The 17,110-nt window shown below is 32.2% G+C and overlaps 4 protein-coding genes across 4 annotated transcripts; all 4 read left to right on the top strand.

Moving 5' to 3' along the window:
* Positions 1-1,066: 1,066 nt before the first annotated feature.
* On the top strand, positions 1,067-1,942 carry SAPINGB_P002948 (uncharacterized protein; the record flags this gene model as incomplete). Its single annotated transcript, XM_031997666.1, has 1 exon — positions 1,067-1,942. One exon carries the CDS (start codon positions 1,067-1,069, stop codon positions 1,940-1,942), a length of 876 nt encoding a protein of 291 aa, XP_031853557.1.
* A 2,790-nt stretch (positions 1,943-4,732) lies between these two features.
* On the top strand, positions 4,733-5,923 carry SAPINGB_P002947 (uncharacterized protein; the record flags this gene model as incomplete). Its single annotated transcript, XM_031997665.1, has 4 exons — positions 4,733-4,854; positions 5,345-5,351; positions 5,482-5,533; positions 5,673-5,923. 4 exons carry the CDS (start codon positions 4,733-4,735, stop codon positions 5,921-5,923), a joined length of 432 nt encoding a protein of 143 aa, XP_031853556.1.
* A 1,519-nt stretch (positions 5,924-7,442) lies between these two features.
* SAPINGB_P002946 (uncharacterized protein) lies at positions 7,443-8,162 on the top strand (the record flags this gene model as incomplete). The annotated part of the gene is made up of 1 exon (XM_031997664.1): positions 7,443-8,162. The coding sequence occupies one exon, from the start codon at positions 7,443-7,445 to the stop codon at positions 8,160-8,162; it is 720 nt and encodes a 239-aa protein (XP_031853555.1).
* A 5,242-nt stretch (positions 8,163-13,404) lies between these two features.
* SAPINGB_P002945 (uncharacterized protein) lies at positions 13,405-17,070 on the top strand (the record flags this gene model as incomplete). Its single annotated transcript, XM_031997663.1, has 3 exons — positions 13,405-13,621; positions 13,670-14,657; positions 14,715-17,070. 3 exons carry the CDS (start codon positions 13,405-13,407, stop codon positions 17,068-17,070), a joined length of 3,561 nt encoding a protein of 1,186 aa, XP_031853554.1.
* Between the last annotated feature and the right edge of the window lie 40 nt (positions 17,071-17,110).

The raw sequence follows: 17,110 nt of genomic DNA, 5'->3' as shown, positions 1-17,110 counted from the left end.
TTTAAACCTACCCTCCCTTTTTTTCACCACCACCACTACAACTACCTTCAACACCACTCCTCTAAAACAACCCACACCATCCTTCTGGATATTTCTCTCAAATTTACATCAAAGTAAGTAGACTTACTCTACCATTTCTTATTCAATTCACAAAAGTCGTTTCGCAGCGTCTTTTTTTTTAGCTAGTGCCCAGTTTTTGTTTGTGTGTGATTTTTTTTTTTTTTTTTTTTGGCTGGAAGGAATTTATTTACCTTCATTATCATTGTACTTCATCAATCATCAATCATCATCTTTACAATCAAAAACATATATCTCTGATCTATTCTCAACATCAATCTTTCATTTCAACTTCCTCAATCGCCCTTTAATAAAGAATAACGTGGTGGAGAATCGATTGCTTCATTCTATTTGGTCTTGCACCACCCATTGCTGATGGATTGGTTCTTTATTTTACTACTCCATTCCGGTCCACCTCCTTTTTTTGGTGTGTTGTGATGTGTTGTTATTTTTTTTAAGACTCCCTACCATAAGGACAGCGCTCATCCTTTTCTTCCCCCTATTGCTTGTTGTTATTATTTTCTTACTTGGCCTGCAACACATTGTGTTTATTTCACTCAGAAAATTTATCAGTTATTTCGTCTTGCTGTTGACTCTACAAATGAATAAATCCACGGACTATAATGATTATGATGATGACGATGACGATGACGATGATTGATATAAATGCCACCTTTTATCCTCATTATATTTGGGGTTTTTCCTTTTCTGGAAATTTTTTTTTTTTGCTTAGGGTTGTTGCTTTTTTTTGCCACTTTTTTTTTGATTGGGCATTGTCAATCTTTTCATAACACTGCTTCACTTTTTTTTTTTTTCCACATCAATTTTCTCATCACTCAGTGTATTTAAACTACCTGGGGTTCCCTCCTCTTTTATTATCTATCAACAATCTATTTAGGCACACACAAACAATCGCTAATTCTGGAATTTTCAATACTTTAATCAATTTACCATTGATTTGTTTTCCTAATTGATCGAAAAAACAAAACATTCTAACTCTTTACTTCAGATGTCTACCTCGCGTGAAGATTCCGTCTACCTTGCCAAGCTCGCTGAGCAGGCCGAGCGCTACGAAGAAATGGTCGAGAACATGAAGGCCGTTGCCACTGCTGGCGATGAGCTGAGTGTCGAGGAGCGAAACCTTCTTTCTGTTGCCTACAAGAACGTCATTGGTGCCCGCAGAGCCTCATGGCGAATTGTGTCATCCATTGAGCAGAAGGAAGAGAGCAAAAACAATACTGCTCAGGTCGCCTTAATAAAGGAATACAGAACTAAGCTTGAGGGTGAGCTTGCCAAGATTTGCGACGACATCCTCGACATCTTGACCAACCACCTCATCCCTGCCGCTAAGACTGGCGAGTCCAAGGTCTTTTATTACAAGATGAAGGGTGATTACTACCGTTACTTGGCTGAGTTTGCTTTCGGTGCCCAGCGCGAAAAGACCTCTAAGGAATCTCTCGATGCCTATGTTGCTGCCTCCGACATTGCCAACACTGATCTTGCTCCTACCCACCCCATCAGACTTGGTCTTGCTCTTAACTTCTCTGTCTTTTACTATGAAATCCTCAACTCTCCTGAAAGAGCCTGCCACCTCGCCAAGCAGGCCTTTGACGATGCCATTTCTGAGCTCGACACACTCTCTGAGGATAGCTACAAGGATTCTACTCTCATTATGCAGCTGTTACGCGACAATCTGACTCTTTGGACCTCTGACATGTCCGAGATTGACTCTTCCGCCAATGCTGCTCCTGCTGCTGCCGCTGCTCCTGCTGCCGCTCCTGAATCTGAGGAGGCTGCTCCTGCTGCTGCTCCTGCTGAGGAGGCCGTTAAGCCCAAGGCTGAGGAGACTGCCGATGAACCTGCCACTGCTGCTGCCGCTTCCTAAATGTTGAAAGCCCGTGTGCGTGTGTGTAATTAATGAGAAAGTATATTATGGATAACTTGATGGAATTTTTTTTTGTTTTTTTTTCTCTTTTCCCCCTATATTTCTTCCCCTATTCTCTGTTTATTTTTTAAAAAAAAATTTAAAAAAATATTTGATTTATTAATGTTTATTTTTATTATCATTGTGATTCACATTTTTAATTGAAGGAAAGATTAATGAAGATTTTTGAAGATATTAGTAGTAAAGGCTATATGTGTATGATTGATTTTTCGTCAAGTTATTTTTTTTTTTTTACATTGATGGCTGGTGATCACTTTGACTTTTTTATGCCTCCTTTTTCATTCTATATTTTAATATATAAAGTACACAAAAAAAAGATAAATGATTAAAATGAAATTGTTTATTTAAGGATTGATTAGTGGAAGAAATCACTGTTGATATAACCCTATAATGCAGATTTAATCTCTAAGCCTGGAAGAAGACCCTCTTTTTTTTTTTTTTTTTTTTTTTTTTTTTTTTTTGAAAAGGCAATTCTACGAGCGAATTTTTATCTTAAAATAATGTGATTAGGAAGATACGCCATTTTGTCAAACAAACAATAAATAAGAAGAAAAAGAAGAAAAAAAAAGGCACAATTATGTCCTAAGGAACAGAACAGATGGGTTTTAGAGGGGGGGTGGGAATATGTGTACAGCACAATGGAGGCTTATACCGACATACGTGTCATCACGATTGCAAGAACCTCTCAGAATTAAAAAAAAAAAAAAAAAATTGTGGTTTACAATTAAAAAGGAAACGGAATGAAAGGTGTATATATTAATCTTTAAGGATAATGATGAATCACCAGTTGTTTCAATGTTGAAGAATGATTATGAATTTTTTTATTAATTTTTTTCTTTCTTTCTCTTTTTTTTTTTTTTTTTTTTTTTGGTCATCATGACCTTGAAAAAGATGAAAATGCCAAAAAAAAAAAAAAAATTAATGGACGATAAAAAGGGTCTATTACACATCACCCTTAATTAAGGACATTAAAATTCTAAAAAGTTATTTGAGAAATACAGTTGCTCAATCAGGAGACTTGCGCGCTTTCGGAGGAGAATATTCTCCTCATTAATAAAAAATAAAATAAAATAAAATAAAATAAAGAAAGATGATAAATTCTAAAGTCTATTAGAATCTTACTTATTTGGCACCTGTTAAGGTTCGTCTAATATTACGGTTGTTGTCTTGTTTGAACAAGAAAAGAAAAAAAAGAAAGAAAAAAAAAAAAAGTGTGTGGTTAATGGTAAAAAAAAAATTGAAGGAATAAGACAATTGAGTTCAAAAGTTTTTTAATGCCTGCTTTTTTTTTTTTTTTTTTTTTTTTTGCATTTATAACTTCTATCATAGGCTATTATCGTCTAGTTATAATAATAATTGCACTGTGATATATATATATATATATATGAACCATAGTTAACCAGTTTAGCATAGCACTAACAGCCAGAATTCCAGACAAGGTATATCGTGATAATCAGTGATCACTTGTTTTACGGGAAAAACAAAAATGAAAAAAAAAAAAAATGCTGTTTCATTAAAGTCTTTTGGGTTTCTTGTTTTTCTAGAGAATTCTTTTATTTATTTTTTTTTTTTTTTTTTTTTTTACAAAATACCTCTGGCCTTGTTTGAGATCTTTAATGACGGTGTTATTTTTTTATTTTTTATTTGTTAGATGCACTGCGGCTTGTACTCTTTCTGTGTAACAAGACACTATTTTTTTATTAAAAGAAATCATCGGAACCCGGAAATAAATAAAATAAAAATAAAAAAAATATATAAAAAATAAAAATTTTGCAATATTTGAGATGGTTTGTTAAAAGACAATTAAAAGGAAACTGGCGAGTACCAGTTTTTATTGGTTTATCTATCCATATGGTTTAGTCTAAAATAAATTTCAATTCACTTACATCATAGGCTTTAAAGATTGATAAAAGTAAAAAATGGCCATCTGTAGAAGTTTTTTTTTATGCCTAACAATATTGAAATTTTTAAAGAATAAACCGTTTTTTTTTTTTTTTTTTTTTTTTTTTTTATATATAAAATGTTTATATACAGATATCATGATGAGTTGTTCTAAGCAGAGCCTGGTTAACGGTCACCGATTAGTATTACAAACTCACTTACCATATCGTATCTAAATAGCTTCCATAAGAAAATAATATATATATATATATTTATATTTATATTTATATTTGTTACCACCAAGAATAATTATTCTTTAGTTGGTGTGTGGCTTATTCATTTGTACTTTAGCAAACCACCACCACCACTACAACCACTACAACCACTTTAAACCGCGGTTTTTTTTTTTTTGCTCCACGTTTTTTTTTTCTTTTTTTGGTTCCCTCTCTTAAAAAAAAAAAAAAAAAAACGAACCACATACGTAGCCTTACACCTCTAACCATCATCTATCTAAAACACAGTAACTCTCAGTCTGATTAAGTATATGATATCATATTTCCTTTCCCCCCCACTACCATTACCCACACGTTCTTTCCCCCCCCGTTTTACACGACGACTAGTCAGCCCAGCTTGCGGTCTCTGCCACACCTCCTAAAAAAAAAAAAAAAAAAAAAAAAAAAAATACGTCTCTCTTTTATCTCTCAACATCTTCTTCTTTTACTTCAACTAAAACTATTTCTCAACTTCCAATTCTCTTTAACGACAAGAAAGAAAATAAATAGAGGCCTTCTTTTTTTTTTTTTTTTTTCTCAATATATATACAAAACAATTTAAAGAACATTTATCATAATGCCTATCTCTCTTCCTCAGCTCGGGTCTTTTGACCTTTCCATTGCCTTTAGACTTGTCAATCTCGTAGTCGGCGTCCTCTTCATCCTTGGCGGCATTTCCCAGTTTTTCCCAGTTTCTTTGTAAGTCTCTGAATCTTTTTATTATCTCCATTCAATACACCTTGTTCCAGTAACCAGAAAACCAAAAAAAAAAAAAAAAAAAAAAAAAAAAAACAGAACAAAATACAAAAAAAAGCAAACAACCAATGTTTCTATAATTACTCATATTCTACTTTGCAAAATTTCAATTCTTAATCGGAAGTACTATTAAGGAAAAAAAACAAAACTGTTGTCTTTATTATTCTTTTTAGTCGAAAGAATACAAGTAGCACTTCAGGGACTTCAATTGTGTAAACTACACTTTTTTTTGTCTCGTTTCTCCACAATTTTTTTTTTTTTCTAAAAAAAACAAAAAAATACGGGCAACGGTTTTTCATCTATACCCATACAACCTCTTCTTTCAGAGAAATACCTTCTTTTATCGAAAAAAACTAAATTTGGTTAAATATGAATTATCCTTTTTACTAATTAACTAACTGTTTTTTTTTTTTTTCTTTTTAATTGACTATAGCCAATCTGTATGTATACACTTCATGAACACGTCAAATAAGCGCGTCACAAATATCTCTTCACAAACAATAAAACAACATTATATAAACCAATCTCTTTTATTTTACAATTTCAATTACTCACATACCTTTTTTTTAGACAATTATTGGAGTCTATGTCATTATCTTTGGTTTAGGTCTCATCTTACTAGGTACGCAGAGTTTTTTTTTTACCCTTATACACTTTAAAAATACCCCATAATCATATTTTTAAGCCAAACTAACCATTGTATTTCTTTTCCACTATTTTTCTTATTATCAATTTCAATTCTTATTTCTTTTTTAAAAAAGAATTCCGTGTTCCTCCTTTGACTTACAGCTACGCGTCTTTCCTCTTTTCCTTCGTTGGCCGCGGCATCTTCTACACCTTCATTGGTTCCTTGCTGCTTCACGACCACGTCCTCAGAATCGTTGGGGGGTCCGTCATCATTTTCATTGGTGTTGTTTACATTCTCCTTGAGTTTGTGGCCAGTATCCAGAAACCATACAGCATGATTACTCCTAATGATGGTGGCTACGAGGATCACACCGAGACTTTATAAGAAAGAAAACGTATACGAAAAAAAATGCAAGAGAAACATAGCAATTGAACATGTCATGTTACAGAATGAAAATGTTTCATTCAGAATTTTTCTTTTTTTTTTTTTAAATATAATAAGGTAGTATAGTATTTTTTTAGTAATTTTTTTTTTTTTTGGAAAGTTGATAGAAATAATAGCGAAGGAATTGATTTATTCGCAAAAATGAAAAAAAAAACGAGTATTTAAACAGAGCGAAAAAGTACTTTTTGAATCCTAAATTTACACAAACAAATTTATGGCTACAGCTTCCTCAATTCACCTTAAACAACGGTTTTCTTTCGTTTTTTTATTAGTCCTTGTCATTATTGTAAACATAAACATAGTTTAAAACAGTGTTCTATATGCAGCAATTAATTTAAATTTTTTACTGGCCTCCTATATTTTAGAAAGAAACAGAAGTTACACCCTGCCAATGATAGTCAATCAATAGGTTTCCCAATTAGTTAAACCAACTGATTTCTCCTGGTATTGAATATTATGCAAAAAAAAAAGAATGGAAATAAAAAATCATGGAGCCATAAGTTAATTAGCATTCAAAGTATAGATATTTGCCAGAAAATGACTCTAAAAACTTATCGATAGCCGAGCCAACAGTAGTTGAAGAATAATAAACTCAAAAAAAATCTATCTATATGCGCAACTCATTGATAGATGATTATTTTTTCAAACGAATTCATAATAAATTTATATCTGCCTTATTTCTTTCTACTGTACTATCAAATAAATTATAGAAAATGTTTATTTTTGTTATTATTTCAACTGTTAAAGTTAATGGATACTGGCGATGATTTTTAATTAGATTTTTTTTCTGCTAAAAAACTTGGCCAATATAGATTCTATATAAGTAAAGAGAAAATCCCAAAGGAAACTCGGCATCTAATTAGGATAATGGATTAAATATTGTTGAAGAAATAAAACAAAAAAAAAAGGTTTAGAAAGAACCAGATTTTAGGGTATGAAAAACATGATGATATCCAAGTTAATGCGGCAAAATATAGGAAAAACTTTTGAAAACTTAATTGGAATTTGAACAATCTTACGATGACAATTATAATAACTATTTTTTATACTCAGAATCAAATAAATATATTTATCTAGTGGGTTGTTTGAAATGAAATTTGCGGTTCCAAACATTTAATCAACTAAGAACAACCGAAAAAAAAAAAATCTGGCAAAAAAACCGTGACTAAGCGATAACAGTGTGTCTAGTGACAGTAAGGCTACCTAATCCTACACTAGAAGCATCCATCCGAACAAAGTAAAGTCGTCACCAAGCTTAGCAACATGGAAGGGTATCATCTTTAAATCACCTGTTTAAGCATAAATAGTAAAATTTTATTTTCCTATATCTACAGTTTTTTTTTCATTATTTTTTCATTATTTTTTCATTATTTTTTCATTATTTTTTCATTATTTTTTTCTTCATATTCTTCTTCGAAAATTTAATCATTTCTATCAGAACAAGCTTCCAAAAAACAAAATGGCTACCACGCGCAAAAATCTTGTACTTCTTGCTAAAACCGCAGAAGAAGCCGAACGCTACAAAGACGCGGCTAAAATTATGAAGGCTATTGTTCATACAGGCAAAGAGCTAGATGACGAGGAGCAGACTCTCCTTTATGACATCTACAGACATTTGGCTCATAATCTCAAAGTTTCATTGAAAAACTTGTCGCCTCTTGTACAAGAAGAAACAGACAAACACAATTCCAAGCATCTTCACTTGGTACAAAAACAAATATCTCAAATCAAAAAAGAGCTAATCAACACTTGCTGTGATATAATTGAAATCCTAGAAGAAGATCTTATTCCCACAACAACGTCAAATAAAAACAAGGTTATTTACTACAAGATGAAGGGGGACTATTACAATTACTTAATTAATCTTTACAGCGGACCTCAGCATGACGAAATTGTCCAAGAAGCTTTGGAAGCCTATGTTTTTGCATTTAACATTGCCAATAAAAATCTTTCTCCTACAGATCCTACCAGACTTGGTGTTGCCATAAACTTTTCAGTATTTTATCATGAAGTTATTAAATCCACTAAAAAATCCTGCGAAATTGCACAACAGGCTTTTAACAGTGCCTTTGAAGCCCTCGATACATTGACAGAAGATAATAACCAGAAAACGATTGCTTCCATGGAGATTTTACGTGATAATATATCTATCTTTAGCTCTGAAAAATCCAAAGACTAATTACATTGTCAAAATTTTGTTTTTAATCTATTATATTGTAGAATATATAGTATCTCTAATCATTGTTATTATTTAAGTGTTTACGTTTATTTCAAATATTTATTTTCAGTATTGCGGCATTGATTTCGTATTTTTTCATAATTAGCGTAGAATTTATTGTATCTTATTAACAGGTACAGGTGATGATGACTTTCTCAAAATGATGGGATTTAGAGATATTTTTACCAAAAAAAAAAAAAAAGAAAAGAAAATTGGAAATTTCTTGATAAACAATCTTATTCCCTTGAAGCACAGACATATTATTCTTAAGAGAAATCATGGGCCAAAATAACTGGGGTAAAGGGTTAGGGTTTGGATTTGTAACCATAATTGGATTGCCTGTAACAATATTATATCGGGATATCATCAAAGAAATTCTCATAGCCTCTACTTAGGTTTTAACAATGTTATAAGGGGGTTTAAATACTTTAATTTAACCTCTTCTAGATGCCAATTTGCTCTCACAATGCTTTTGTATAAACAAATATTTGTATTTAATTAGATACAAGGTTAGATATATTTGAAAATTTGAAAAAAAAATATCTTCTTAAACAAAGATACAAAAGTGTGAAAAATAAAAAAAAAATTCAGTTGCTTTCATTGAGTTCTGAAAAACTCAAACCATTGAAGAAATGATTTTTATCTATCAAAAACTTTAAAGTAATTTAAAGCTCACCTGAATGTTGGAAGTTGAGCTATCTCCAATTACAAGGTCAATTCTAGGCTAAAAGAGAACTTAAACAGAAAAAACGGAATTCAATATTGTGGGCAAGTAATATTGTTCGTTTTAAGTTTGCACAAAATTCAAAGTGCTATGTAAAAGATTAAGCACACGAATGCCATAACTCATCTTAAAGATGAATTAAAAATTAAAGAAGCTAATCTTTTTTTTTTTTTTTTTATGCCTGTAAGGAAATGGTTGAACTTTGCATTTATTATTTTCCAGTTTTGTTTCTTCTAAACAATATCAAAATAATAAAATAAAAACGACATCAAGAAAGCCTGGTTATTTAAAAACAAATACAGACTTAGTGATAGTTGAGTCGAATCTATAGCAATATTATATAAATAACTATAAGGCCTAGCTGAAGCAAAGATTTACGAATGTAAAGAAATTTGTTCCAGTTAGGAACAAATATCTCAACTATTTTCTTTATATCACTTTTAGACATCAACCTAAATGATCATTTAGTAAACTCTTGAAATTCACCAATTATATAAGCGTATAAGCCTGTATAAATTTAAAATGTCCACAAAAAAGAGTTTTTATTTGATATTGCTAAATTATATAAAGGAAAAGGTTTCTGCTGAGATGACCAGTAATGACGTGTTTTGATGTTAGCTTCTTTCTTACTGAAGAAACTTTTTAACCCTTGAAAGAAAACAAAAAAAATAGTTTTTATCACAAATTTTAATTATTCCCCATGTCTCAAAAAAAAAGTCAATAATTGAGTCAATATCGTTGAAGACCCAAAGACTCAGGAAGCTCCACGAATACGTGAACAAATGCGATATATACAAAAAAACTATTTTCTAATCCCCAGAGCTCTTAAATTCTTTTAAATCTCGCTTGCGTATTGAAACTCCAACTATGACCGACTCTCATTCATATACTACCTCCAAAACTGAAAATAAACTAACTAAAGATACCTTGCGCAAAGATCTTCACATCATTCCCAAGTTTGCACAAAAAGCAAAACGCTACGATGATATGACTGAGTACATAAAAGCTTGTGTCATGGTGGGGGCGGAATTAAACACTTAGAAGTAAATGGTTCTTGTTAATACATACAATAAATTAGTTGGCTCTAGCAGAGACTCAATAGAGGTGTTATTGTCTTTTGAATTGGATTATAGAATTAAAGAGCCTGATTCACAAATTGTTTTATTAAAAAGATACAGAACCAAGTTTGAACAAGAACTAAAATATATTTACAGTTAAAATTCTTGAAACAAAGCTTATCTTTATTGCAGATTTCCAGCGAAAAATTCGTTTTGATGAGGAGTGTGATAGTTTTATTGACAGTATACTGTGATAAAACTTACTCTTATGCAAGTTTCCTTGCAAACCAATTGTTTTGTCCTTTGAACTATTGACAGACTTTAATATTGCTGTTATCCTTTCTAACTTTTGCCATAAAATTAAAATTTTCTCAGAGGCCCTCATTGTTGCCCAAACTGCTTATAGAAATGCAAGCACTGATGTGATTTTAATGATTCAATACAAATACAGGACTTTACATATTATTAAGGAAGACCATATCTCTTTGGTCTTTGGAAAATATTAAAGTCTGAGAGTACTTTATATATAATTTGGCATGATATCATTTCCCATCTTTTATTTTAATTTTTTTGTTTAGGCCAGGTTAAAAGCACTCTTTGTTAATCATTTTCAAAGAATTATTGCTAATATTACTATCATTATACTAAGCGGTATTAATTAAAACAAAACAAAACAAAAAAAATTCATTTAGAAGTGGTTCCAACAAAATTTCTATTGTTTTCAAGACATAAAAGGAGTATCCTGACCATTGCAATGTGCCTGTATTTCTGTAGGAGTTTAGCTATTATAATTGAATAGAGAAGCAGTAGTGAAAGGACACAGCCATTCAATGGCACTCATTACAAATGAAAAACTAAACAACAGAAAACAGAAAAAACTTTGGAGTTTTTTTTTCTACTCTAACCTGGTATTTTTGAATTTTTAGTTTAATATGAAGCTCTCAGTTTCTGAACAGTCACCAACACTGTTCAGAAAAACTATGAACACAAACCACTTGACTAGATATCACTGTGCCTCTTAAAGGTAGAATCCCACTTTTCACCAGTGTATTTTCTAAACAAAAGATTAGTAATCAATACATATCTAAGTAAATAATCACACATGTCAGATTTATCGATATATTTATCTGTATATTTTAATTAAGAAGAAAACCATTCATTTGACTTAACAAAACTTATTTCAAAATTTTTATTCATTCACTAAACGCCTTTTTTCAGTTACCTATAATGTATCAAAGACCTTTCGATAACCGAGTTAATGTCGTTCAGAGCGGAAATTCTGAAAGATCTGCTGATAACCGAGTTAATGTCGTTCAGAGCGAGAGTTCCCTGAGGCCTCCCTTAACACCAGAACAAATCAAATTTATAAAAAATCAAATATTTTCATCTCCAGAACTTTTGAAGTCAGTTGAAACTTATCTGAAAGATAAAAACTTAGCTACGACAATGAATAACAATTTGAAACCTCCAGAATACAACGAAATTGCTAGAAATATTGATCCATACAGCCAATACGGATGTATATGCGATGGATGCAAAGAAATTTTCTTTGGAAATTGGTATCATTGCAGTTCATGCATGAGTTATGATTTATGTTTGCAATGTTTTGCTAGTGCCAATAACATGCAAAACGATCATTTACGAAAACATGGGTTTTTTCTAGTAAAATCGCATCGCGATGAAATCATCCCGCAAAATTTGCACAAAATGTATTATAACCCTGGAGCTTGGGAAATTGTTTTTGGGCAAAACCGCTCTGTTCATTCCCACATATCCTGTGATTATTGTCATATAAGTCCAATTATAGGTGAACGCTACAATTGTACAGTTTGCGATAACTTTGATTTATGTGAAAAATGCGAAGCATCACCATCAAAAACTAGACATAACCCAAGTCATCCTATGATCAAATACAAACTTCCAAAAAAAATATAAACCAGAATGTTTTCTTATATCATTACTCATACTAGGGACAAGTTTCAATTTATTTTTAAATTGAAAAATTTAAAATTTTGATACAATAAATGTTTATTTATTTATTTATTTTTATTTCAATTTTATGAAATAGATAAGATAGGAATCAATTTTATTTATTTTTTTTTTTTTGCTTTTACTATATTTCCTTTTGTTTTCACAATATCTTTTAAATCAATGAATGTTGAGGGTTATCAACACAGCTTGTTTTATAACACAATAACTCCTCTCAATTTAAATATTTATTTTATTTGAGTTAAGAAATCATTTTTCAAAAAAAAAAATGCGTCATAATTAACAAAAAAAGGGTTGTTGAAAAAAAAAAAAGATTTTAAATGAATATGATTGAATATATATATTCAATTTGCTGAAAATACTGTACAGAGATTTGTACTCCATTTTTCATTAATCAGAACAGACCCTAACCCCTTTGGAATCTTTAAAACCTCTGTATTTTTAACCACCTATATTCGTACAAAATTTAGATCCATCCAAAACGTCTAAGTAAATTACGTAATTAATTATTTTGACTAATCAATGATGCAGAAGTCTCAGGTCAGAGTCTGATTTAACTAAAATTGTCGAAAGAAGTGTACATAATACAGTTGATAGGACTATTTTTCAAATGGCTGATATTAATTAAAATTCCTTTTACAAAATCTCCACAAAATTGTTCGCCAAACCTTTCAAATAATTGTTTCTACGATGCTGCTTCAAATGGATTAGGTCCTTTGTTTAAGAAAAATACTTTGCTAAAGAAAACATCTTTGTTTTAATAGTCACGAAACCATTTTCGTTCTAACCTATAGCGACAACTAAATAAAGGGATACAATTTTTTTTTACTACTCCTTCCCATATTCTTTCTTTTCTACGTATCGTCGTTAACAACGAGTGCATCATTGGTTTACAATGGAGAAGTCTTTGCAAACGGGGGAAGATCCTAAGTCTCTTTTATATGGTCAACATATTACTTTGATAACTGAGTTGTTAACCAACGCCTTTAATATTCGACCCTGTTTTAGTCTGGCGGTAAGATCCCATCCCGTTCTGTCCCATCATACACCCTCAGAACAAGCAATTAATGAGAAGTTTCAAGGGTTTTTAAAAGATGAAGTCTATTCTAGAGTTGCTTCTTTAATGGAAATTTATCACAATGCTGCTGCCAATAATACCCTAGCTTTAAGCAACAATCAAGAGACAACGTCATCAATTCATGAACGAGCCATAGGTGCTCTTCACCACACAATTTACTACTACCAAACGCAATGCCTTTCAAACCGGCCCAATCAAATAAACCCCAACCAAATTACAACTAAAACCTTTGATTCAATTTTGGTATTGTCATTTATTTCTGAATGCGAAAGGAGATATGAATTTAATCAGGAGCTTCTCAAGATGGAGGAATTTTTAATACTACCAGAACAAGATATACACAGAATACGAGAAATGACTTTAAATGACATGTGGCAGTCTTTGATTTCAACACTGGACAGATGGAGTGAAGAATTTTTAGTAAACGAAGAATTTTTGTCAATGCCACAAACCATTCCAGGTGTTTCAATGACTGAGCCTTTGGATGAAGAATTTAAAGATAATGACTACGATACTGAGCCCGAAGATGTTATAATGAAGGGTGAAGAATTCATTGGGTACATTGGATTTGGTAAGTTTTTATTACTTGGTGCTCTAACTATTCTTTCTAACTTTTTAGGCCCGAAAGAACCTCTTCTCAATTCCTTTAATGATTCGCTAAAGCTCCCAGATACCCCGTTTCGACTACCAACTGCTATTTTGGAAAAGCTTGATTATTATAATGATTCGGAATCTCGTCTTGATTCTGATGATTTTGATGATTCTGATGAGTCAGATAGAGTAACTCCACCTACAAAACCACTTACACAAGCTGAAAAGCATTTTCAGAAACAACAAGAAGCTATGGCTATTCATATCAAGTTTCGCCAGCTACTCCATGTTCGTTTTAATGAGTTAGATAATTTACGCCAGCATGCTGTTTTAGCTTCAGATGACCCTCTTTATGAAGTTTCACAGCAAGCGAATGATGCAATCAAGCAACGGTTTGAGGAAATTTGTGAATTTTTAGAGACCTATCATAATCAAGGATGCTCTTCAAAACATAAGGGAGAGACTTTTCAATCTTACACTTTATCACTTGCAGAGTATCTCAGCAAACAAAAGAACAAAAATTTAAGTTTCAAGGAAGCTCTTGAAAGGGCAAGCCATCATTATGGGCAACAAGCTACGGATCTTTTTGAAACTTTATTGAGAGACTTGAGAGACTTGATTGCTGCACACACTTTGTCAATGCAAGAACTTTATGGTCTCCCTTTTTATCAGGGATCGCTTTATCGCAAAATATTTTTTTGTCCAAACCGGTGTACAGCGTTTACATACAACCCGAAATTGGAATATACTAAAAAATGGATTGAACCTCAAGTTACTAAACCGCATTGTCCACACTGCGACTCTTCATTCAGCGATAAGTGTTACTTTTGGTATTTTTCAATTCGTGAAGATATTAGACTGGCATTTCAAAAAACTTCTCTACGGAAAGTAATGTCTAAAACATTTATTTTGGGAAACACCTCAAAAGATGAGTACAACTCATTTTATACTGGAGAATTATACAAGACACTTGTGAAAATCCCTAGAACGACTGAAAATGAGACTGGCAATAAAATGTGGGTATTTTTCGTTATTTCCTCAACTTTTATTATTTGAATTAACAATTGAATTAGGTTTTTTGAGGAGGAATATGAGTTTCCAATTTTATTGCAAATTACCAAGATGAAGCTTCCCAACGTTTCTGGAGAATTTATGGTACTTCAGGCCATCAATTTAGCTTTACCAGAAGACGAAAGAACAAAACCACATAATACAGTTAACCTTTGCTGCTTTCCATGCACCAAGATGAAATCTAAAAGTTCAGTCCCTTTTGATATTAATTCGTTTCTGCGACCAATAATTGAAGATTTTAAAGCGGCAAGTTCTGACGGCTTTGATGTTACTTACAAGGACTCTGAAAACAACACTGTAACTGAAAGAGTTTTTTGTCATTTAGTTGCGGTGGTTGGAGATGCTTCTATCATTAACAGATGCCTTTGTTTTAACAAGCCCAGTGGTAAATTTCCTTGTCATTTTTGCTTGACTAATCAATTCGAAATTAATGGATACAATGCCTTCACTTCGTTTACTAATCGCCCCGAAAACTATAATCCAGCAATACGAGACAATTTGTATCTTCACAAAGCCAAAATGCATGCTTACCTTCACCTTGAAGATTTTGTCGAAAAAAGGGAAGAATTAAATACTGATTCGGAAAAGAGAAAGATTTCCAAGCGTGTTTTAAACAAACACGGAATCAAAAATTGGTCTGCTTTTTTTGATCTTAAATCTATAATTCTTGAACATTCATTCCCTCTAGACACAATGGATGTTTTATATCGACATGTTTTTTCGACAATTGAAAAATCACTTTTGCAGACAACCGAAAAGAACAACACTTTTGCTCTTAAGGCCAATGATTTGAAGATGTTTAAAGAACTTTTTGAAGGTTTTAGTTCCCTTCCTTCAAAATGGATTGGACCTTCTTATTCTCCTAGAGTGATGCTAGAAACACAAGGAAATTTGCCTTACTCTGAATTACGTCCTCGTCGAGCGATTGACCTTTATTTACCAATCATTTTTTACAGCTCTCTTGAAAAGCCGGTAATTGAGGTTTTCACTGAACTTTTAATGTTTATAAAAGTAACATCCTCACAATCTTTCAGTTATTCCATGGTTGAGGGACTTCAATTATCAGCCAAAAAACTTGTTAGAAAGCTTGAGCAAGTTTTTATTGAGGGCGCCATAAAAGGCTACGAAAGTGCTGACGAAATTTGCAATAGTTCTGAACGAAGCTCTTCAAACACTAAAACTTCATCACTCGAGATACCTGCACAAACAGTTTTATATACCCCTTCTCTGGATATACAACTTGATTCCTGGGTTAAGACAAACTTTCCAGATATTCAATTAGATTACATTAAAGACGCTTTGACGAATCTCAATCAGGCTTATTTTCTCAACACTGCGCCTTACTCAAGGGATAAAACGGAAAGCTATTCTCTGATTGGTGAGCCGTCGAAAGTTTATAAAAATTTGACTCTTGAGCTCCATCAAATGTTGCATATTGCCCAAAGCATTAAAAGCCTGGGGGCTCCAAATCAGTACTGGGATTATCCATTAAGGAAAACTTTAATTAATCTTAGACAGAAATTCAGTAAAGGGTATTACCCTACAATTTCTATTTCCAATATCTTTTTCGAGGAAAAAATTACAAAACAGTTGGAGAGAAATTCTAACTTGATTTGTGACTTTGGAGACCACAATGTTGAAAAAAACTCTTATACTCTTGAAAGTCTCTATATTGGTGACACGAACAAAGGTACCGAAATGGAAAGCGTTTTGACGGCGTTTTTGCAAAAATTTGACAAAAAACTTAACAGCAAAAACGTTTTCTATGAGTACTACAAAAACTTTGAGTTTAAGAACCTTGAATTGAGTGCGGTTTATGATCCTTATCCCGAGACTGATGTCACAGAAGATCTTTCTAATTCACGTACTAACTTTGTTCGTTTGAAGCACGACTATGAAAATGGCCAGTTTGCATATGCCCAATTTTTGGGCTTAATATCCTTTAAGCCCTCTAACTCTAAGCACATGATTCCCGAACATTTTGCAGAGTTTTCTACCGAAAAAACATATACATTCATACAGAGAATTAAAAATGATTGCATTTACTCTGAAGATATTCAGCCAAAGTTTTTGCACCTTAGACTCGACAATCCCAATGATAAATATACTCTAGGACAGTATGTTTTCGAGAATACTATTTCGTTGAAACCCATTGAAATTGTTGAGCTTTCTACTATTAGAAACCCCATATACATGCTCAAATATTCTCAGATGAATGATATGTTGGGTAAACTTTCAACCGCTTACCGACTGATTGATACCAGCTTGTGTTTTTACATTGTTGAACAGAAATTTGGACGGGAGTTTTACACCCCAATTGAACAATCAGTAGATGAAGAAGAGTATAACCGGACTTGAGATGGAATTAAACTCCAATTTCCAATAACCATTAAATAAA

The sequence above is a fragment of the Magnusiomyces paraingens genome (assembly GCF_902498895.1).
Source record: "Magnusiomyces paraingens strain CBS 517.90 genome assembly, contig: contig2, whole genome shotgun sequence".
Lineage (NCBI taxonomy): Eukaryota > Fungi > Ascomycota > Dipodascomycetes > Dipodascales > Dipodascaceae > Magnusiomyces > Magnusiomyces paraingens.
Note: the sequence above shows the minus strand (reverse complement) of the source record. Positions and strands in the feature narration are given on the sequence as shown.